General features: G+C 44.3%; 1 protein-coding gene across 2 annotated transcripts in view; it reads right to left on the bottom strand.

The window, feature by feature from the left end:
* The window catches only part of necab2 (N-terminal EF-hand calcium binding protein 2), a 191,936-nt gene that overhangs the window by 73,141 nt on the left and 97,736 nt on the right, over positions 1-21,059 (bottom strand). For both annotated transcript variants that reach the window (XM_079502103.1, XM_079502102.1), the window contains exons 6-7: positions 12,881-13,017; positions 12,250-12,368 (exon numbers count right to left, since the gene is read on the bottom strand). In XM_079502103.1, coding sequence (XP_079358229.1) covers positions 12,250-12,368; positions 12,881-13,017 — 256 coding nt within the window. The remainder of the gene's footprint in view (positions 1-12,249; positions 12,369-12,880; positions 13,018-21,059) is intronic.

Below are 21,059 nucleotides of genomic sequence, written 5' to 3' on the forward strand. Positions count from 1 at the left end.
AAGCAGGACTTTCAATTCTTGCATACCTTGATATATGGATCTCTCCATATACAGTATGAAGATCACGACACTGACATCATCAAACCCTGGATAGCCATCCATGGAAAAGACTGGATCATCACCTACTCGACACCTAGTTCTGCATATATGGAGCCGGCCAGCAACTCTACATCTGACCTCACAGACACCAGATTAATAGTTTAACTCCTGCTTCTCAACTGTGCCATATTAGGAAGCTCTGTTGTTGCAGCTTCTCGCCCTAATGGCGTCTTACTGGGATATTTATATATATTTAGATTTGTATGACGACGAGAACGGTGGCTTCCATTATTGCATTGTAACCTTTCAAGCAAAAGAAAGCCTGCCGTTTCCATTAGCTTGGATTCCACATCGCAATCCTGGGGCGCTACTCTCCCTTTGCCAACCTGGGGAGAGCCCCGAACTGAGCTCACGCTTCCTTCAATGCATGAGTAGTGAGCAGGCCGCCTTCTTATCAACTGACAGGGGGAGTGGACGTATAGCGCATGGAAGTCTTCTGTGAGAAAGACTTGGCTACAGGGAGCCATTAATCAGCACAGCTGTCTAGGCTGTGGACAACAACACAGCCGATACCGAGGTCTTCAGAGATGTCAAAAGTACATTACGCTCTGTACTGTAACCCTACGTGGGGGAGAGAGAGGGGGAGAGAGAGAGAGAGGGGGGGGGGGCAAGGAGGAGAAAAGAAGAAGAGGGTGTGAGGATACGAGTAGGAAGGGTGATGGAGAGGGAACGTGTGACAGGCAGTACAGTGGAATGTTGCAGGAGAGAATTACGTACAGTAAGAGAAGTGAAGTGAAAATAAAAGTGAGGCGAAGAGAAAGAGAGAGAGGGTGGGGGGGGGGGGGGGGGGGGGGGGGACATTGCTCCCCGGGGGTGGGACCGGGGAGCAATGCGGTGCAAGAGAGAAAAAAGTGATGTAACGAGGGAGAAACGCAATGAGAGAGAACGCACACACACAGTCACACACACACACACAGTCACACACACACACACACACACACACACACACACACACACACACACACACACACACACACACACACACACACACACACACACACACACACACACACACACACACACACACACACACACACACACACACAGTCACAGTCACACAGTCTGTCCTTCCCCAACCATTACCACTGCTATGTCTTTGATCAGGGCACCAAGCCATAGCTGGACTGAAAGAAGCAAACAGCAATGTGTGGATGTTGGCACTCGTATGTCCATAAACATAAACCGTTCCTTTTCAGGAAAACATGGATGTAGAGAAGCTGTGGATATAATGAATAGCATTGTGGGTGCATGTGTGTACGCACGCACGCACGCACACACGCACGCACGCACGCACGCACGCACGCACGCACGCACGCACGCACGCACGCACGCACGCACGGACAGAGGTCTATCAATGGTGGAGTAAAGCTGTGCAGTAAGTCAATGTCAACAACACAGCAAAAAATATATAAACAGTCTGAGTCCTCCTTATTCTATGTGGTGTTTATGCCATATACAGTAGTCTTTATTAAACAGGGCTTAGAGCACTATTTGGTGTTTATGTTATTGAAGTCATGCATTCACTGTCATTCATTAACCTTGCATAGAACACACACACAGTGGCGTATCCAGGAATTACGTTTTGGGCAGACAAGATGTGTTATTGTCGTCTCCCCGCGCACAATCGTAGCACTAAAGGTTTTCAAAGAGATATACCTGCCAGACGAGTGGGATACAAAGGCTGAAAGGCATGCATTTACATTCCAATGGGTGATTGAGGGTCGTGCTCTACCGCAAAGGGCCAATCAGCTGTCCACTAATAGTTCTCAGGTCTTGTTTTTGTCCTCTTTTTTTCTCATTGTATGGATTTTGGCCAGGCCAGAAATGGATTTGGACAGGCGGACGCCTGCCCTCGCCTTATTGTAGATACGCCTCTGACATGCACATGTGTGGAACTCTGCAGTCTGCACATACTGTACACATACAGATGTGCCCTGTGAGAACTTCACATGTCCTGCCATTGGCAATTCAGTAGATTGTCAGTGCATTGTTAGAACCTCGTCAGTGAGAAAGCAGGGCTTTCCAAGGTGTTAATTATAATTATTAAATTATGTTAATTCTATTCAGATTACCTATACTATAGTTCCTCTGCTGGACACTTCTTTTCAGTAAAGCAATAGAATTAGCATTAAGGCTAATCAGTGAATAAAACCTGCAGGGAAAAGATGCCTTTTAAAGAAACCTTCAGGAAAAGATCAGGAAAGCATGAAGAGTTGGAACGGCACAGCTGTGCTGTAAATAGGCTACAGATTGCATCATAAAATGAGCTTTTTTGATACAGCCGCGAGACACAATCTGAGAGACGAGGCAGAGAAACCGGTTTTGGCAAATCTTTTACGGGAACAGAGGACACATGTGACAGTGCAGTTCACTCAACTTCCCGGTGAAACCTGCAGATGTGCCATTTCACACAACTGTCACATTTCATTAAAGGTTGACAACATACAGTACAGTAGCATCCAAACAAATAGTAGAAGCAGTATTTCATTCCTTGTATTTCTCATGGCAACATGTCTCCTGTCAGCCCCTGAGCAACGATTAGTTAAACACAAGGATATATTTCACCGGTGGAAAACCCCAAATGAGTGCAGCCTAACGGCATAGAGTTAAGCTAGCATTGCAATGAGGGAATTACCGTAGGTTTATGCCTGCAAGCAGTTTAAATAGTCTACGAGTGTGTGTGTGTGTGTGTGTGTGTGTGTGTGTGTGTGTGTGTGTGTGTGTGTGTGTGTGTGTGTGTGTGTGTGTGTGTGTGTGTGTGTGTGTGTGTGTCTCTGTGCGTGCGCGAAAGTCAAGTCATGAAATGATTACATAAAAGACTCCCATTTTCTGAATGAGACACATACAAAAAATCACAACAGATGATGTGACCAAGACCCTTCTAATGATGCTCCAAAGATACATTGTGTACACGACGTACATTAAGGCAAAGATTTGCTGTAATGCACCACACAATGGCTGGTCGATTGGCTTTCCTTCCTCCCTCTCCCTCTCCCCGTGAACATCACCGGCCCATGTAAAGAGCCTTTTCCTAATGCTTTGAAGAAAAGGCTGTGTGAATATCAACCACCGTTGTGTCTAAAACCTCTTTAAAACATTTAGGCCTGACCTCAAAATTAAAATTAATTTTTTTTAATTTTTAAATAAAAGTTTTCTGAAATAAATATTTTCACGATTTTTCAAAAAATAGCAGACCTACAAGCTCATAGCGCGCCACTCGGTGGCGCGCTATGAGCTTGTAGATCTGCTATTTTTCAATAGCTAAAGCATAGCATAATGCTAACACCAAAAGGGGTTCCCGCTCAAAATGGGTTAACGGATTAGCCAACACAATGCCCAGAGGGTTTATGTCTACCACACTGCTACACTATTAAAACTGCAGAAAAAACCTTACAATGGCCACACAATCTGAAAAGGGCACGCGTACATTCTGAAATCCTGCTTTTGAATGTCAAAAGTAACACAGTATTGTTTTTTTTAAAATAATAAATCTGCCATGAAAATGTGATGGAATGAACCAATAGGAGACATTTGTTTTTGCTTACTCTACAAAAAAACACAAAGGAAGTCAAAACAAAGAGTCATATATTCTGGATATGGCACACTCCCCTGCGTGTTTTAGAGCTCATATACTCCATCAGAGTAAGCTGCACTGATGAATAAGCATTAGCTCCCAAACTCCCAAGTCAAGTTGTTCTATAAATTCTATCCACGAATGGAGTTTACCATCCTGAACGTTCATTTTTTACAGCCTTTTTCCGTGGATTGAGCACCCCATGTCAAACCATCATTGCCCTGCATGTTGTGGCAGCCTGTTTTTTATGCCAATTGCCAACACATTCTTCAAACCTGGCGGCCGGTTCTTTGTCATGAAGGGTGAAAGGCAGAACAGGACATTATTTATTCCAGAGACGATTATCAGACCATATTATAGAGCGTCGCAGTCCCGCCTCCTACCCTGGACCAGGAAATGAAACCCAATGCATTATTCTCATAGACATTTCTTAAAGTATTTATTTAAAGACGGTTACGCCGCGGACAAAGCCAACTCGAGACGTGACAACTCATGACAACACAAACAATATTTTGGACCAAACAAATAATTACAAAGAAGAAAAACAACAAAAAAGTGTTGTAACCTGCCGTTTTTTTCTTCTTTGTAATTATTTGTTTGGTCCAAAATATTGTTTGTGTTGTCATGAGTTGTCACGACTCGAGTTGGCTTTGTCCGCGGCGTAACCGTCTTTAAATAAATACTTTAAGAAATGTCTATGAGAATAATGCATTGGGTTTCATTTCCTGGTCCAGGGTAGGAGGCGGGACTGCGACGCTCTATAGTCAGATATGCCCAAGACAGGCTATTAAAAGACAGGAGCAAAAACTCAGCTTCACCATTACTCCCAGATGGTCTACGAGACAGTCTACGAGGCACCCTTGTGGAATCCCTGACAGACCTGCACTACAGTGATGAGATCTGCCTTCTATCTAATCAAGTAGAACAGGCATAGGAGCCCTCAGCCAGAGTCGAATTAAGAGTGTGCCACTGCCAAGATCGCCCTCGTGCTAAACGCAAAGAAAACCGAGGTCATAACCTATACAACCCCCAAGAAAATCACCAATTGAAGGCACTCAGTGACTTTTGACTTGCTCCTTTGAGGACGACGCAGAGATGCCTACTAGACAAGGCTTTTTATTATTATTTTAACCTTTATTAATACAGGTGAAAATCCCATTGAGATGAAGATGTCTTTTACGAGGGAGCCCTGCATTCTTTTGGTCACATTGTCTCTATCAATTCACAACATGAAGGTCAAGAGCCACATCAAAGATTGAGTCACAAAGGCAATGCTGCTGAGCTCCAAAAAAAATGTTTTAATCTATTTAATTTCTGCAGGCTGTGGCAGTTCAATCAAAATGTGTCAACACAAGCATGTCTCACCTAAAGCGAGAAACCAGCTAGAAAATATTCTGGCATTCTGTGAGATGAGCGTCCTAAAGGAAGATACAATTATAGAATCCAAAGGGTCTATTTTCGATCATATTGATCACATCAGTGTACTCCATAAAGTAAGTAGCCTTGCCGAGCCATGAGGCCCATAGGGAAGGAGCCTATCTCCTGTTTCTGTAGCGTGAGGCAGCTTGATGTACAAGTACACCCCCTGGACATGGCGCTAGTATGTCGCAGGGACTTACCCCCAATCCAACCCTTGATGCAGCGTGCCAAGCAGGGAGGCACTGGGTCCCATTTTTTTAGAGTCTTTGGTATGACCCGGCCCTGCCATACACTATACAGTATATGGCAGGGGCATTCAACTGGCGGCCCGCGGGCCAATTTCTTTTTTTTTAGAGAGAGAGCTAATGAAAATAACAGGTATGGTGTGTGCGATATGAAGAGTGAAATTATCATAATGATATCCTTAATCATATTCAAGGGCTTTTGGAGAGAAATGAGACAGATACCACTTGAGACTAGAGTACTGCTGGTGTGTGTGTGTGTGTGTGTGTGTGTGTGTGTGTGTGTGTGTGTGTGTGTGTGTGTGTGTGTGTGTGTGTGTGTGTGTGTGTTTACAGCTGGTGCCCGTTGACGCTCGTTAATGTCAAGGCAATTATGTTTATGCACTGTCAAATAGGTCTACATCTATTCTAAGGTAGCATATACCTGTATGGACATATTAGAACCCTGTGCTCATACTGTGCACAAATGTATTACATAAATCTTTGTGTTTGAACACAAAATGCATTTTGAGAACCCACAAATCTTCGCGCTTCGCGGCCCCCCACACACAATCATTCTACAGTTGTGGCCCCCGGCCTAATCTAGTTGAATACCCCTGGTATATGGGGATAGACAGTTTTATCAAAATATTTTTTAGATCCGCTGATCTGACCGACGTTCCACTCGGCACATCCCGTCCTCGGGTCGGTTGGACAGAGAATAGATTCAGTATAGACTAATTCAGAAACGGGTCTCATGGTCGCAGCTTACGTATTTCCTGTAGGCGGAGACGACATAGCTGCGGTTTAAACATGCACCTCTTCTACTACAGTGAATGGTAGAGTGACTGATGTTAGTCTGCCTCAAACGTTACTCTTTTACCTGCTTTTTACTATCACTAACTTTACAAAGATGCCCAGAACATCGGAATGAACCTGTGTAGTTCATGGCTGCTCCAACAGTAGTGGCAACATTCAACTTTGGAGAAAAACGGAATGTCAAAAAATACACCGCGGCGGCTGAGACCAGATACATAGAGTAATGGTTGAGCAGTGAAAGGTCCTGAAAGATACACAACGTCAGTCTTACCCAATACCCAATCTTTCTGTTGTATGAACACAAGGCTGCTGTACTTTATACCTCATTTTTAATGCTTAGTATGAATTATAAAGTACAGCAGCCTTGTGTTCACATACGTTATGTATCTTTCAGGACCTTTCCCTGCTTCGTCTCAACCATTACTCTATGGCTCTGGTCTCAGCCACCGCTGTGTATTTTTTGACATTCCGTTTTTCTCTAAAGTTGAATGTTGCCACTACTGTTGGAGCAGCCATAAACTACACAGGTTCATTCCGATGTTCTGGACATCTTTGTAATGTTAGTGTTAGTAAAAAGCAGGTAAAAGAGTAAATCAGGAAATACGTAAGCTGCGACCATGAGACCTGTTTCTGAATTCGTCTATAGAGCGTCGCAGTCCCGCCCCTACCAGGGCCCAGGAAATGATTCTCCGTTCATTTTCCTCATAGACATTTCAGAAAGTATTTATTTAAAAGACGTTTACGCCGCGGACAAAGCCAACTCTTGTCGTGACAAATCATGACAACAAACAAAAAATTTCGGGCCAATCAAAGAATTAGAAAGTAGAAAAAAACGGCACCTTTTTGTTGTTTTTCTTCTATGTAATTATTTGTTTGGTCCAAAATATTGTGTGTTGTCATGATTTGTCACGACTCGAGTTGGCTTCGTACGACGCTTAAAAGGTCTTTAAATAAATACTTTTTGAAATGTCTATGGGAAAAATGCATTGTGATTCATTTCCTGGGCCTGGCGTCGTCATGAAAGGGGGCGGGACTGCGACGCTCTATAGTAGGGAGACGTATCAATGTCCGTCATCTCCAAATTTGGGCACAGTTTCAGTCCGGATCGATCCAAGCCCTATTGACATCCATTATAACAAACACATGAGAAATTAGTGCATCTACAGTTGGAGGCCATCGATATTGTCCTTTTCTTTTTGCTGAGGTTTGCGTGATCTGCGCAAAAGGACAGTTAACCCATTTTGGGCGGGAACCCCTTTTGGTGTTATTTGGTTTATGTTATAATTTAGCTATTGAAAAATAGCAGATCTACAAGCTCATAGCGCGCCACCGAGTGGCGCGCTACGAGCTTGTAGGTCTGCTATTTTTTAAAAATCGTGAAAATATTTATTTCAGAAAACTGGAGGATTTTGAGGTCAGGCCTTAATGGGTCAAATGATAAGGGACAATATCGGTGGCACCCAACTGTACTATGTTAGTGGCACTGCCTTCTGGCAGTGTGCACAAGACATTTGGCATATATCGGTCCAGCCATTCGCAAGATTAGTTCGGTATAAGCAGACATGAACGCACGCATGCCCTGTGTGCTCAGAGCTGTGTTGTCTTTAATTCATGTTTAATGGAGTCTGAAATTAGGAAGGGGTGCAAATCATTTTCTCTGGTTTGTAGATATAGAAACTATTTACAGTAATTGAATTGGAATGGGAATTGAGCCGTGCATAACAGTACTATCAATGCAATGCAATTAAAAAAAGATATATCAGGATCTCAGCAGGAAACCGATGGATTGTGTAGTCCAGGTTTATTATTAGTCCTATGGCTATGTTGTGTATAGGGAAGGGAAGGGAGCGGATAAGCTCCGCGATCAGCGATGGTGATCAGTGTGGCGTGGATTAACATATTAATAGGTGTAAAGATGGCAGATGCTTATTCTAAGCATAAATAAGACGCCGTTTCTACAATGAGAGGCCTATGGATGCTAGTCGCGGAAACTAACCGAGGCAAAAAAAAAAGGTCAATCAAAATCAAATCTCGTGTTTGTAGTGGAAGGCCCAGGTGACCTTAATACCTTTTTATGAGATATACGTTTCACACAGATACGGTTAAGTATCTCGGGGTCTTGTTCATGAGTGAGGGGAGGACGGAGAAGGAGATCAGCCGGAGAATAGGAGCACCAGAAGGCAAAGCTCTCTGTCTACAGAGCAATCTGCGTTCCTATACGCTCACCTATGGTCATTAAGTGTGGGTCATGACCGAAAGAATAAGGTTGTGGATACAAGCGGCCGAAATGAGTTTTCTCAGACGGGTGGCTGGCATCTCCCTTAGAGATAAGGTGAGAAGTTCAATCACGTGAGAGAGACTCGGAGTAGACCTGCTGTTTCTTCGCTTAGAAAGGAACCAGCTTAGGTGGTTCGGGCATCTAGTAAGGATGCCTCCAGAGCGTACCTCCCTAGAGAAGACCCCCGAGCAGGCCAGATGGTTGGATTATCTCCAAACTGGCCTTAGAGGAACGCCTCTAATGAATGTTGCTCTGGAGAGGGAAGTCTGGAGCTCTCTACTGGAGCTGTCGGCGCTGTTACCCGACTACGGATAAACGGTTGAAGATGGATGGATGGATAGAAGTTTCTAAATATTATAATTTCAGTATGGGTCAGGCAAACGTGTCAAAGACTATAATGGAGATGCTTAAGGTCATTCCCATGTCTCTTTTCCCTTTTAGTCATTCATTAAATCAATAATGGCTCTGACACCAACAGCTTCTGATCGCTCTATAACACTCACTAACAAGCTCCTGAGAATGTGACTGACCACCAAGAGAACACTGGAAGTACATGTGTTTTCTTAAACGAGGAACAGAAAGAAAGAAAAAAAAACTGACTTTAACAGTCTACGTTTATTATATTGACAAAATAGTCTCTGACACTATCGTACATTCATAATTCAAATATGAGATTGTCTGGACTGAATGGCTTTTATCATTACGTTGTCAGTTCAGAGACATGAGTTAACACAAATATACGTGTGTGTGTATATATATATATATATATATATATATATATAAATAATTTCGTTTATTGTATTTTACAATCGTTCAAAAACAATAGGACAATCGGACGGCAAACGGAGGATGCAGGATCAATGCATTATTGTCATCTATATGACTTGTCAATATCAGCTCCAGGATGAGGTCACTCCTCGAGTGCCCAGGGGTCAGCTTTCTTGTTTCCTTTTCAAACCTTTGTTTTGGGAGCTCATTCCGCGTGAGCCTCCTCCACTGGACCCCTTCATCTTAGCACCTGTCAATGATGAAGAATGATTGCCTTCTACTGCCTGCCCAGTGGGGCTTCCCCCCTCCCCCCCACCCACCTGTCTACAGTATTCATTGGATCTGTTCTCCTGCTTTCAAGGTTGTGTTGATGTGACAGTACATTCCGACAACCTTTGAAGTGAAAAAACAAGAGAGAGAGAGAGAGAGAGAGAGAGAGAGAGAGAGAGAGAGAGAGAGAGAGAGAGAGAGAGAGAGAGAGAGAGAGAGCGAGCCCAGTATAGTGGGCTCCTCTTCTGAGGCCCCGCGATACACCACTTACTTTAGGGTCAATTGGACAATTTGTAGACTAGATCATACCACCAAGCGAATGTATATTGAATAACAAAAATCCGTTTGATACATGTGCCAAAAGGGGTTTTTTTTAAGAAAATTCAAAATGCTGGAAAACCAAGTTAAGCTGAAATGGGTATGGCCTAAATAGGTAGGTAAAAAGGGGCGGCGGTGGCTCAGGGGTAGAGTGGCCGGATGGGAACCGCAAGGTTGCCAGTTCGAACCCGGGCTCCCCCAGAGTTAGTGTCGAAGTGTCCTTGAGCAAGACTCTGAACCCCTAATTGCTCCCGATGAGCAGGTTGGTGCCTTGCATGGCTTCCGCTGCCGTCGGTGTATGAATGTGTGCGTGAATGGGTGAATGTAATGCACAATCTATGTAAAGTGCCTTGGATAAAGGCGCTATATACTGTAAATGCACCATTTATCATTTAGGTAGGTGCGTGATGCTTCCTGACTGAGTCACGATGTAACAAATCTATGTACAAAATACACTGTGAAAGATTTAATGGACACTTAATGGAGAAAATATACATATTGTGGGCAATTATCAAGCCCCCAGAACCACGGTAGAACAGTGAAGCTGCACGCACGCACGCAGGCACGCAGGCAGGCACGCAGGCAGGCACGCACATCACGCACGCACGCACGCACGCAGTGCTCTAATCTAAAGTAACTGGAGTCTCTAACTGGAGGCAGCCTCTCCAAAAGACCTTGAATAAGATTAAGGATTACTGTCATTTATTTTTTCTATAATTGTTATCCCACGATTTTGCAACCCATTTTTTCACCCAGTATCAATTATCTAATGTAATCCTGGGCGCTATGGCTGGCGTGAGCCTATATGCTGTATGCTGTGCTGTACTTCGCTGAATAAACAACATCATCATCGCATCTGCTCCAACTGCCGTGTCTCACAAACTTCATTGAGTGCTCTCCCAGTTTTAACAGTATGGTATGGACCAGATAAAACAACCTCACTTCTATACTCTTGTTCAAGCCCACCAGAGACTCGCATTAGGTTTATAATTTGAACCACAGCAATATTCCTTCTGACATACTGTAAATTCACTATTGGTAACTACGTACATGTATACAAGATTTCTGAAAGACACCTTGTATAATTACTTTCATTATACAGTGGATAGAATAATGTTGAAAATATGTGTGATTATTTTTCATTAGAAATGCTCCTTTCATGAACCCGCTTTACAAAATGAACAACCAAACAAACAAAAAACTAAACAACAAACAACTAATGCCATACGGATTTTCAAGGCAGCCTTAAATTAGTTCAGTGTTGTTTGAGTGGGTGTGTTAAGTAAAAACTCAAAGGGAATCATTATCCTCTCTGTTTGTGTATACTCATGCAAAGAGGCACACCATCGATGGCCTCAGCATAAAAGTGATCTAAGCAACGAGGGGGAGAAAATGAGAAGTGGTAGAGGAAGGGGGATAGGAAGGGAGCAGAGGGGGAGCGGAAGCGTACATCGTCGAGTAACAGATATTGGAAGGGACGGTTCGTGAAAAGCCACGGCTGTGTGAATCAGTGAGGGAATGAGCTCTCATTAGTGTGCTGTTGAAAGGGTCTAACATTTTGAAAGGAGAATCATTTTGTTTACCGTTGCACAACGCTTGGCACAGCATTTTTTTGTTTTGCATACATTGATTGGTAAAATGTTAAAATACATGGGTGCTTCATGAGTTAACAATGAATCAATCAATCAATCAGTTTTCTCAGTTGAATCCCAACGAGGCCAATCAGTATCCATACTCAACATCGGAATTCAACTGTGTGAGATGTTCAGTGCGACAGTTACGGTGCCGGGGAATTTTTCAGAATAAAGGCGTTGGGGTGCCAAGCAGATGAGGCAGATGTTACTCTGAAAACCCCCGCCTTCCATTTCCCCCCAATGGGAGGTGAAATCTTCCATTACTACATTGTTAACATAAAACTGATCTATCTTTAGAAGTGTTCATATTCTAACCGAGATGCATGATGAAGTCAGAAATTAGGGCAGAACATCACGGTTATGATCAATCAGTGTAGAGTCAGAGAAAATAAGGACGTTTGTCGGGCCGTAAACCAGGAAGTAAACCAGGTCCGGGAGGGGCTGAGCAAGGCATTGCCTAGCTACGGCTGCTGTCAAAAAATGGATGTTGATGAAATGCTGATGAAATATCGATTAAAAATACATTAAGACGTCCCCACACGTCCCAGGCACCCCGCGGTTTTATTTGATAGGACGTCCTAGGCATCATACGTGTTAATAAAGCATTTATTATTTTTCTCTTACCCTCTCTCCATGTGTGTGAGGGTGTGTGAGCACTATATCATCTTTGACTTTTTCACCTACAGCAGTATTGATGTTGCTTGTAGATAGAAGCTGTATTCTATTTTGAATCAACGGAATGTATATGTATGTTTGTGCATGCGCATGCGTGCGTGTGTGTGTGTGTGTGTGTGTGTGCGGCCCGTGCGCGCGCGTGTATTATGTCACTATGGTGTGCCTGTTTCTCACCTGACGCCATGTTGATGTTCCTTGCATCCTTGGCAGTAACCCTGTTGTTAGGCGGGTAGTCCGGGACAACATTGTCATAATGCCTCTCTGGCGCCTGTGGGTTCGTCTTGGGGTAGTGACTGCAGAGAAACAGAGAGAGGGGGATGTGGTTTATTGGAATGGAAGAGCGCAAGAAATGCAAATGCACAGGGGATGGATGCCTTGAGGATTTGGAAGGAAGGACAACATGAAGCATGTGGAAAGTCGGATGACGAAAGGACGCACGGGGGATAGGAGAGAGAAATGAGAGATGTTGCAGAGCTCGACAATGAGGAGGGTAAGAAGCGGTGTGTGTGCGTGTGTGTGTGTGTGTGTGTGTGTGTGTGCATGCGTGCGTGTTGGTTAATGTAAACAGTAGAGACTCATTCTGGAAAGACAGGCAGACTGGTGACACCCCAGAGTTCTAAACATAATACCCAGATGCACGCGCGCACACGCACGCACGCACGCACGCGCGCACGCACGCACGCACGCACGCACGCACGCACGCACGCACGCACGCACACACGCACACACGCACGCACACACGCACACACAAGCACATGAATGCATCTGAGCATGACATGCAGCACGGCACAGTATTGACGCTCACCCCGATTGGCTATGCTGCTCGTCGATCGCATCCACAGCGCTCTCCACAGAGTTCAGTAGGGACTGAATCTGATTGGCCGACTCCTTCAGCAGGAAACGAGTCACAAACTGTTCCACATTGGTCCCTCGCTCATATACCTGAAGGAAGGCGGGGGTGGGGCAATGAGAGACGAGGGAGAGAACAAGAGAAACTTTTTATTTTAGTTTTCATTGTGTTTTAGATGTCACAGAAATGCACTTGACGTGTCCCTCATTTGTTCCCCTGACACTTTCATTTGACAGGTTTTATACCTTTTGGGGAGAGCCTGCAAAGCAGAGCATTCAGTGATTTGGAAAAAAAACCCGGTCCGCCCCGGTAACAAGATCTGTGCACATGCACACACGCTCTACAGTGGGACACACACACACACACACACACACACACACACACACAACAGGCCAACAGCACGTGCACCAAGGCCCGCCCCCACACGATCATGATTGGAGGAAGGCCCCTCTCATCCTGATTGGATGAAGGCTGGCTAACCCTAGCCAAAAACGAAACCTAAGGTTTTTTGACCCCAGGGGTTAACTGGGGACAGGGAGGAACTCCTTATATGGTCAGCACACTCTATAGTAGGGAGGATTATAAAAAAAAATAAACTCACTGAATATACATACCTTTAAAAGTATGATTTGGCAACATAATGGTTGTTTCAGATTCAGCAGTAAAACTGTTGTTTGTTTTTGTTCTTCCTCTCCCCTTTTATTTGATGTATAATGTTTCTTTTCATTTTATGGCATATGTAAAAATTACACCCGTGCGATGTGTGTGTGTGTGTGTGTGTGTGTGTGTGTGTGTGTGTGTGTGTGCTAGGCTGCTGGACAGTAACTACTCCACACTTTAGTCACCCAGCGGTACTGCAGCTGTTTTTACTCTAAAACGGACATACTGTACATAGGTTGACATACATAGAGACACACACGGCCAGTTATTGGAGTGTTGTGCACTGCTCAAAAAAGGTAAAGGGTAAAATAAATGTGTTGACAAATGGTGCATTTATATAGCGCCTTTATTCAAGGCGCTTTACAGAGATTGTGCATTACATTCACCCATTCACACAGACATTCACACACCGATGCCAGAGGAAACCATGCAAGGCACATCGAGAGCAATCAGGGGTTCAGAGTCTTGCTCAAGGACACTTCGACACTACCTCTGGGGGAGTCCGGGTTTGAACTGGGAACCTTGCGGTTCTCCATCCGGTCACTCTAGCCCTGAGCCACTGCCGCCCCACGTTGACCACCTGGCCTTAACAATAAAACGTTACAGTTGTCATTAATGATCCATCTATAATCAATCCATCCATTTGTCTAAGTATCTCTGCTGTTTCCACAGCACAGTTTTATATAATGTGTTAGATTTAGGTGTGCCAAATGTTCACGCATTGACAGTAGTCGACACCAATTATTAATGTCATTAGCTGCAGCTGCATTGCTGCTAATACGGTTTTTATTCCCCTTTAATAAAGTCCTCAAGGGACAAACCACAGACCTGCTCCACTGAGCATGAATATTGGAGTCCTCCTTTATGAAATTGTGAAAGAGTTTGAAGTGCTTCAAATAGTGGTGGTGGAACCCTTGCAACAACTCTGCTAATCAACACCATCAGCTGCAGCTGTGTGCAACAGCACATCAAGATGTACCGCACGGCGCACGGCACGCAGGTAATCTATAGATATAAAATACAAGTGGAGCTGAAGTTACTCTTTACTGTATGCTGCCAGCACTGCATAATATTGTTGTGTGTAGTTATATTCAGAGAGCCAAACCATATAAATTCAAGTTTCACTTGGGTATTAAACATTTCTATGGGCCAACAATCACCCACACGAATAACCAGGAAGTCAACTTTAAGAGGCTCTACTGTCAACGGGGCGCTGTAATGGGCTATGCATGTACTCCACAGTGAAGATCCATTCAGCCAGGTCAGCTTTATTGTCAGAAGTCACGGCACAATGATTCAGGGAGACAATTAAAGTTCCTGTGCACTCAGCCCCTCTGCTGCTCACTAATCAAAGTACAAAGGCTCCCACGAGGAGAAGCGGGAACACACAAGAAGCCATATTGACTTTCATTATTACAGCCAATTACTTTTGTTGTATACTATACATTACATGCCCATACACACACCTGTGTGCATATACCGACATGTGTGCGACCCGCTTACAGATGACACAGACAAACACATATACACACACACACACACACACACACACACGCAGATAAAGACTAATACGAATCTGACGTGCAGAGCAATCCATCTACGTTATTCCTGTCAGCACTACAGCGTGATTAGATCCTTCTGCAAATCTATGGGAGTAAAAAACATGTATAAATTTGAAATACACTCAACGGGGCCCGACATCAAGAATGATCTTACAGCGGACGTGCTGATGTAAATGAATATCATCCCGTGATTCAATTACCACTGGCAAAGTGGAATATTAGTCTGCATAAACAGACATGAGGAATATTACATTTTGTCCAGAACCTATTTAGAGTGCCCTGCAAGGCATAACAAGCGGCACATAATTCGGCGTTATAATGAGTTAATTATGAGGACATTGAAATATTCATGTAATCACATCTGGAAATTCAATCTGCAAATACTGCTATTTATTCTAACATGTAGCCTACTGTATGTATGTATACGTGTAAGCTCGTTGTTATTTTCTGCGAAAGCTTTCCCCATGGTAACAGAAAACAGAAAATACACTAGCATAGAGCCCAGAGGGACTCACTAGGGACTAGTGAGGTGAAAGGTGAAACTCAACTCTGAGATTACATCCTGGTCTCTATACTGCCTCCCCCTGGTCAGCCGGGGCGCCAGATGGAGGGGAAAGGAACTGATTGGAATAACGTGTTCCTTCCGCGCGCTACGTCCAACCCGGGGAAACTCCCCCCCCTGTCAGGTGTAAAGCAGCGGCTTGGACTCCTCATGCATAGGTAGGAAGCATGAGGTCAGTGACTCTGTTGCGCTCTCCAGGCAGAGGAATTGTAGCACCCAGGATTACATTAGATAACTGACACTGGGTGAAAAAATGGGTTGCAAAATCTTGGGATAAAAAACAAAAAAACTCTGAGATTACACACACATTCGCTCACACAGCATCAAGAAGCTTGATGGACACCATTGTTCCTCTAGTCCAGGGATGCCCAAAAGGTAGATTGTGATCTACCAGTAGATCACAAAGGCTGTGCAGGTAGACCACATGCCCTACAAAAATATATAATTAAAATATATGAAAAAAACAATTGGTGACTTGATTAACATCAAAAAGGCCTGTCAGCTCAAACCAGCAATGCAATATTTTGTTTTAAGAATGTTGCGCACAAATGTCACTACTGTAGTACTTCAAAGTTATATACAAAAAAAACCTATCAATTCCATTTTCCCATTTTTCATCTATTTCCCTTTCCAAGTGCGTTTGTCTTCTATGTAATGCCAGCACTGCTATTCCAAAGCCCCTCCTCAGGTACATTGTTAAACTAGTTTCAGCAATGGAATCATCATTTTTTGGTGGGTAGATCTCGTTGAGCTGGTCATTTTGAAAGTAGCTCTCAAGTCAAAAAAGTGTGGGCACCGTCCTCTGCTCTAGTCTATAAGCTCCAAGACAGCGATCTAGATCTTATCTATATATACATACTGGCTGCGATTGTCCAGAGAGAAATTGATAGAGAAAGTGGGTATATACGCGCGGATACGCGTGCACGGCGCACGCATATCCATGCACAGCACATGCATGTATGTGCACTTGTGCACGGCCACATCTGGTGAAGGTGTGCGCATAGTGCAGCGCCTGTGGGTCTGCCTCCATTACAGTATGTGTCCATCATGTAATTCCCGTCCCTGCGTTGCGGGGTCCCAGCGGGACTGGCACCAAACCAAGGATAGAACACTGTGATCTATAATTCACACAGACCATCACTGACCCTGAGGAGATGGAAACGCCGTCCCTCTCGTGATTGCCTCCATTGTTTATTTTGGTGTGTGCTCGTTTCTGCGTCCACGTTTAGCTCTGCGTGACGAAAGAACACTACACAGAGCTCATCACATTATACTTTACCATTTCATTAACCCATTTAGGCCTGACGTCGAAATTAAAAAAATGTCTTCTAAATTCTGACATTTTCTGAAATACCTGTTTCTATATCAGTGGTGCTCGATATTTCATGTCAAGGACCCCAAACATGATCTGTATTTGGCCACCGACCCCCATCTGAAAATATGTTGTTCCATGCAGGAACCCCTCAGAAGCAAAGATGAGAGTCAAAACGTTCGCTCTGAAAGAATATATATTGAAAGATTTGCGCCACATTTTCACGATTTTTCAAAAATAGCAGACCTAAAAGCTCGTAGCGCGGCACTCGGTGCCGCGCTATGAGCTTGTAGATCTGCTATTTTTCAATAGCTAAATTATAACAATGTATAACCACCAAAAGGGGTTCCCGCTCAAAATGGGTTAACCCATGCAGTATATTGTACGTATATATATATACTATTTTTATAATTTGTTTCTTCATTCTTTTAAGATAGCGCAGGCGTTTGAAATAGCCATGCCATAAAACACCTCGTGCTGCAGAATGGCCTCTTTGTCAGCCTCAATCAGCGCTTTTATCGCACAATGGAGCTGACAAGATATACGAGATCAGATTTGAGGAGAAATTGCATCTGTGAAGGGCAATTGACCGAGGCGGCAGGGTCAATAAGCCTTTGTGTGATTGTTGATGTGTGCAAGTGTGCTTGCCTGTGTGTGTGTGTGTGTGTGTGGAATTTGTTTGTGAACTTTGCATTTTCACGTAATGCACACGCACGCACACACACACGCACACGCACGCACACGCACGCACACGCACACACACACACACACACACACACACACACACACACACACACTTTATTACTGGTGGCAGTGGGTTACAGAAGGTGGCAATCAGTGATTACACCTTCAACACCCTTCTACAGAGAGAGAGAGAGAGAGAGAGAGAGAGAGAGAGTTAAGGCTAGCGTAGGTAGGGGGGTGGCGTGGGTGCAGATGATGAAGTGGGTATATCAGTTGAAGAAAGAGGAAAGGAGATAGATTGAATAAGAAAGGGAGGGAGTGTTTTCTTCAGTGATGGAGGGAGAGAGGATGGGAGAGATGATATCGTACATCTACAGTACATCACTGTAAGCACAGCTGCAGTGATGGAGGGCGAGAGGCAGAGGAGAGAGCTTTGTAACTCTGACTAACTACTCCATCGCAGTGGTTCCCAACAATGTTTCTTGGGGTCACACTCGTGAGTAAATATGTTTTAGAAATAGGGCTTAAACTGTTCAGTAATAACATACATAGTATTGAGCGTTTTTAAATTCCATTTTGGGGCATATCTTTGATCCGACGTCCTAACAGTCCGACTACACAGTAGTCTGACACCCTACCCCAAACCCTAAGCTAACCCTAACCGCACGTGGTGTCTGAGCCACGGGTGAGTCTTAACCGGCCACGTATGTGTCTTAACCGGCCACGTATGTGTCTTAACCGGCATGTGTCTTAACCGGCCACGTATGTGTCTTAACCGGCCATGTATGTCGGAGCCATGGGCCTACATGTATTTGTACTGCCTACATGTACAATACATGTATTTGAGAGAGAGAGAGTGCATTTGTACTGCCTACAACATGTATTTGAGAGAGAGAGAGAGAGAGAGTGCATTTGTAAATGTTGTACTGCCTACATTACAACATGTATTTGAGAGAGAGAGCGCGTGTGCACAACGGCACGTGTGTGCCACTATGACCAGTGACCACCTGGACCAAAGTTTCTAATTACAGATCATTTTTGTTACAGCTGTTGCCCTTTTGCTAGTATTGAAAGTTTTGTGCTCAGAAGTTTTACAATAATTAGAGCCCACAATATGAAACCATTCCTTCCTAAAACAGATGGGACATGCCATGTTTCAGACAGCTTTTACAGTAACCTTTTTTGATTGCTTGCACATTAACACTCACGCACGCTCACACACACACACACACACGCAATGTGCTTTTTTTAACCATTTGTACTACGGGCATCGATTCCACAGAGGCAGCAATAGACGTGATCTAATAACAGCTAATTCCATTCATCTTCCCAAACTGAGAGGTGATAAAATCAATCCAGCAGCCTTCGGCCTGTGGGGCCATCCATCACACTCTGCATGTAGTAATACATCACCACCATGTATTGGAGAACGGTGGGTGTTTCTATCCTGCAGGGAATGCAGGAAAAACCCCTCCCATAATACAGACTATAAGAGTGTCCCATTATTAGATCTGTTGGTTTCAATCAAGAACATCATCGAAATAATCCAGTCCTTCCAATCAGGATGCATATCTGGGTGAGGTAGTAGAGGCAATGCCCAGTACAGTAAGGCTGGTTGGTATAGGGGTAAAACACCATTATCTCAAAATTTCAAAATTAACCCATTTTGACCTGAGATCAGATTCTAAAAATGTCTTCTACATCCCGACAGTTTTCTGAAAAAGCTATGTTTCTATGTCAGTCGTTCTTTGATTTTTCAAAAATAACAGACCTACAAGCTCGTAGTGCACCACTCGGTGGCGCGCTACGAGCTTGTAGATCTGCTATTTTTCAATAGCTAAAGCATAACATAATGCTAACACCAAAAGGGGTTCCCGCCCAAAATGTGATAAGAGTGTCCCATTATTAGATCTGTTCGTTTCAATCAAGAACATCATCGAAATAATATAGTCCTTCCAATCAGGATGCATTATCTGGGTGAGGTAGTAAAGGAAATGCCCAGTACAGTAAGGCTGGTTGGTAGCGGTAAAACACCATTATCTCAACATTTCAAAATTAAGATTGATGAGCATTTTTTTTAAATAGAATATAAAAAAGAAGATCTACAAGCTCACAGCAAGTCTTGTTGTGAGCTTGTAGATCTGCTATTTTCACTATTTTTGTATGCCACCATTGTACAACAAAGTATATATAATACAGGGTTAAGTGGTTAGCCAATTAAAAACAAGGAAAGCGTCTCTGTGACACTTTAGATTTTACAGTTAGATATGCAAGCTCACAGCGAACACAAATCGAATGGCAGCAAAGACTATGGACTTTTAGGGTTTGTTTAGGGCACTAGACGTGACGTCATGTGGCAGCCAAGTCTATGGACTTTTTATTATTATTATTATTATTTTTTAAATATGTTATGGAGGGACAGACAGTAGGCTGACAGGACATGGGGAGAGAGATGGGGGGAAGACATGCAGTAAAGGCCTTCGGGATCGGGAGTCGAACCCGCGGCACACTGCCAGACTGGATTACCAGCCAAGGTGCCTGGACCGCTGAGCCATGGCCCAGGCAGTCTATGGACTTTTAATGTCTGTTTATAAGGGCACTAACGTGACATCATGTGACAGCCAAGTTTGTTTACAGAAGTCAAGCAAACATTGGCGATGGGAGACGTCATGTGGCCGATACAATTACATATTCTTTTACACAATAACACACTGTTTAAAGGAGTGAGGCGTGCCTCACCTCACACTAGTGTGTTTTTTTTTTGTGGTAGAACCAATGTGCTCCAAAGAGTGTGATCAGTGACAGTTGCTTTCATTTACAGAACGACCTGAAGGAGAGTGCCGTTGGCAAACGGGGAGAGGAATGGGCCTGGCTAGCTGAAGCAGCATCGGGGAGAGGAATGGGCCTGGCTAGCTGAAGCAGCATCGGGGAGAGGAATGGGCCTGGCTAGCTGAAGCAGCATCGGGGAGAGGAATGGGCCTGGCTAGCTGAAGCAGCATCAGGGAGAGGAATGGGCCTGGCTAGCTGAAGCAGCATCGGGGAGAGGAATGGGCCTGGCTAGCTGAAGCAGCATCGGGGAGAGGAATGGGCCTGGCTAGCTGAAGCAGCATCGGGGAGAGGAATGGGCCTGGCTAGCTGAAGCAGCATCGGGGAGAGGAATGGGCCTGGCTAGCTGAAGCAGCATCGGGGAGAGGAATGGGCCTGGCTAGCTGAAGCAGCATCAGGGAGAGGAATGGGCCTGGCTAGCTGAAGCAGCATCGGGGAGAGGAATGGGCCTGGCTAGCTGAAGCAGCATCGGGGAGAGGAATGGGCCTGGCTAGCTGAAGCAGCATCAGGGAGAGGAATGGGCCTGGC

Source organism: Electrona antarctica (assembly GCF_951216825.1).
Source record: "Electrona antarctica genome assembly, chromosome: 5".
Classification (NCBI taxonomy): Eukaryota; Metazoa; Chordata; class Actinopteri; order Myctophiformes; family Myctophidae; genus Electrona; species Electrona antarctica.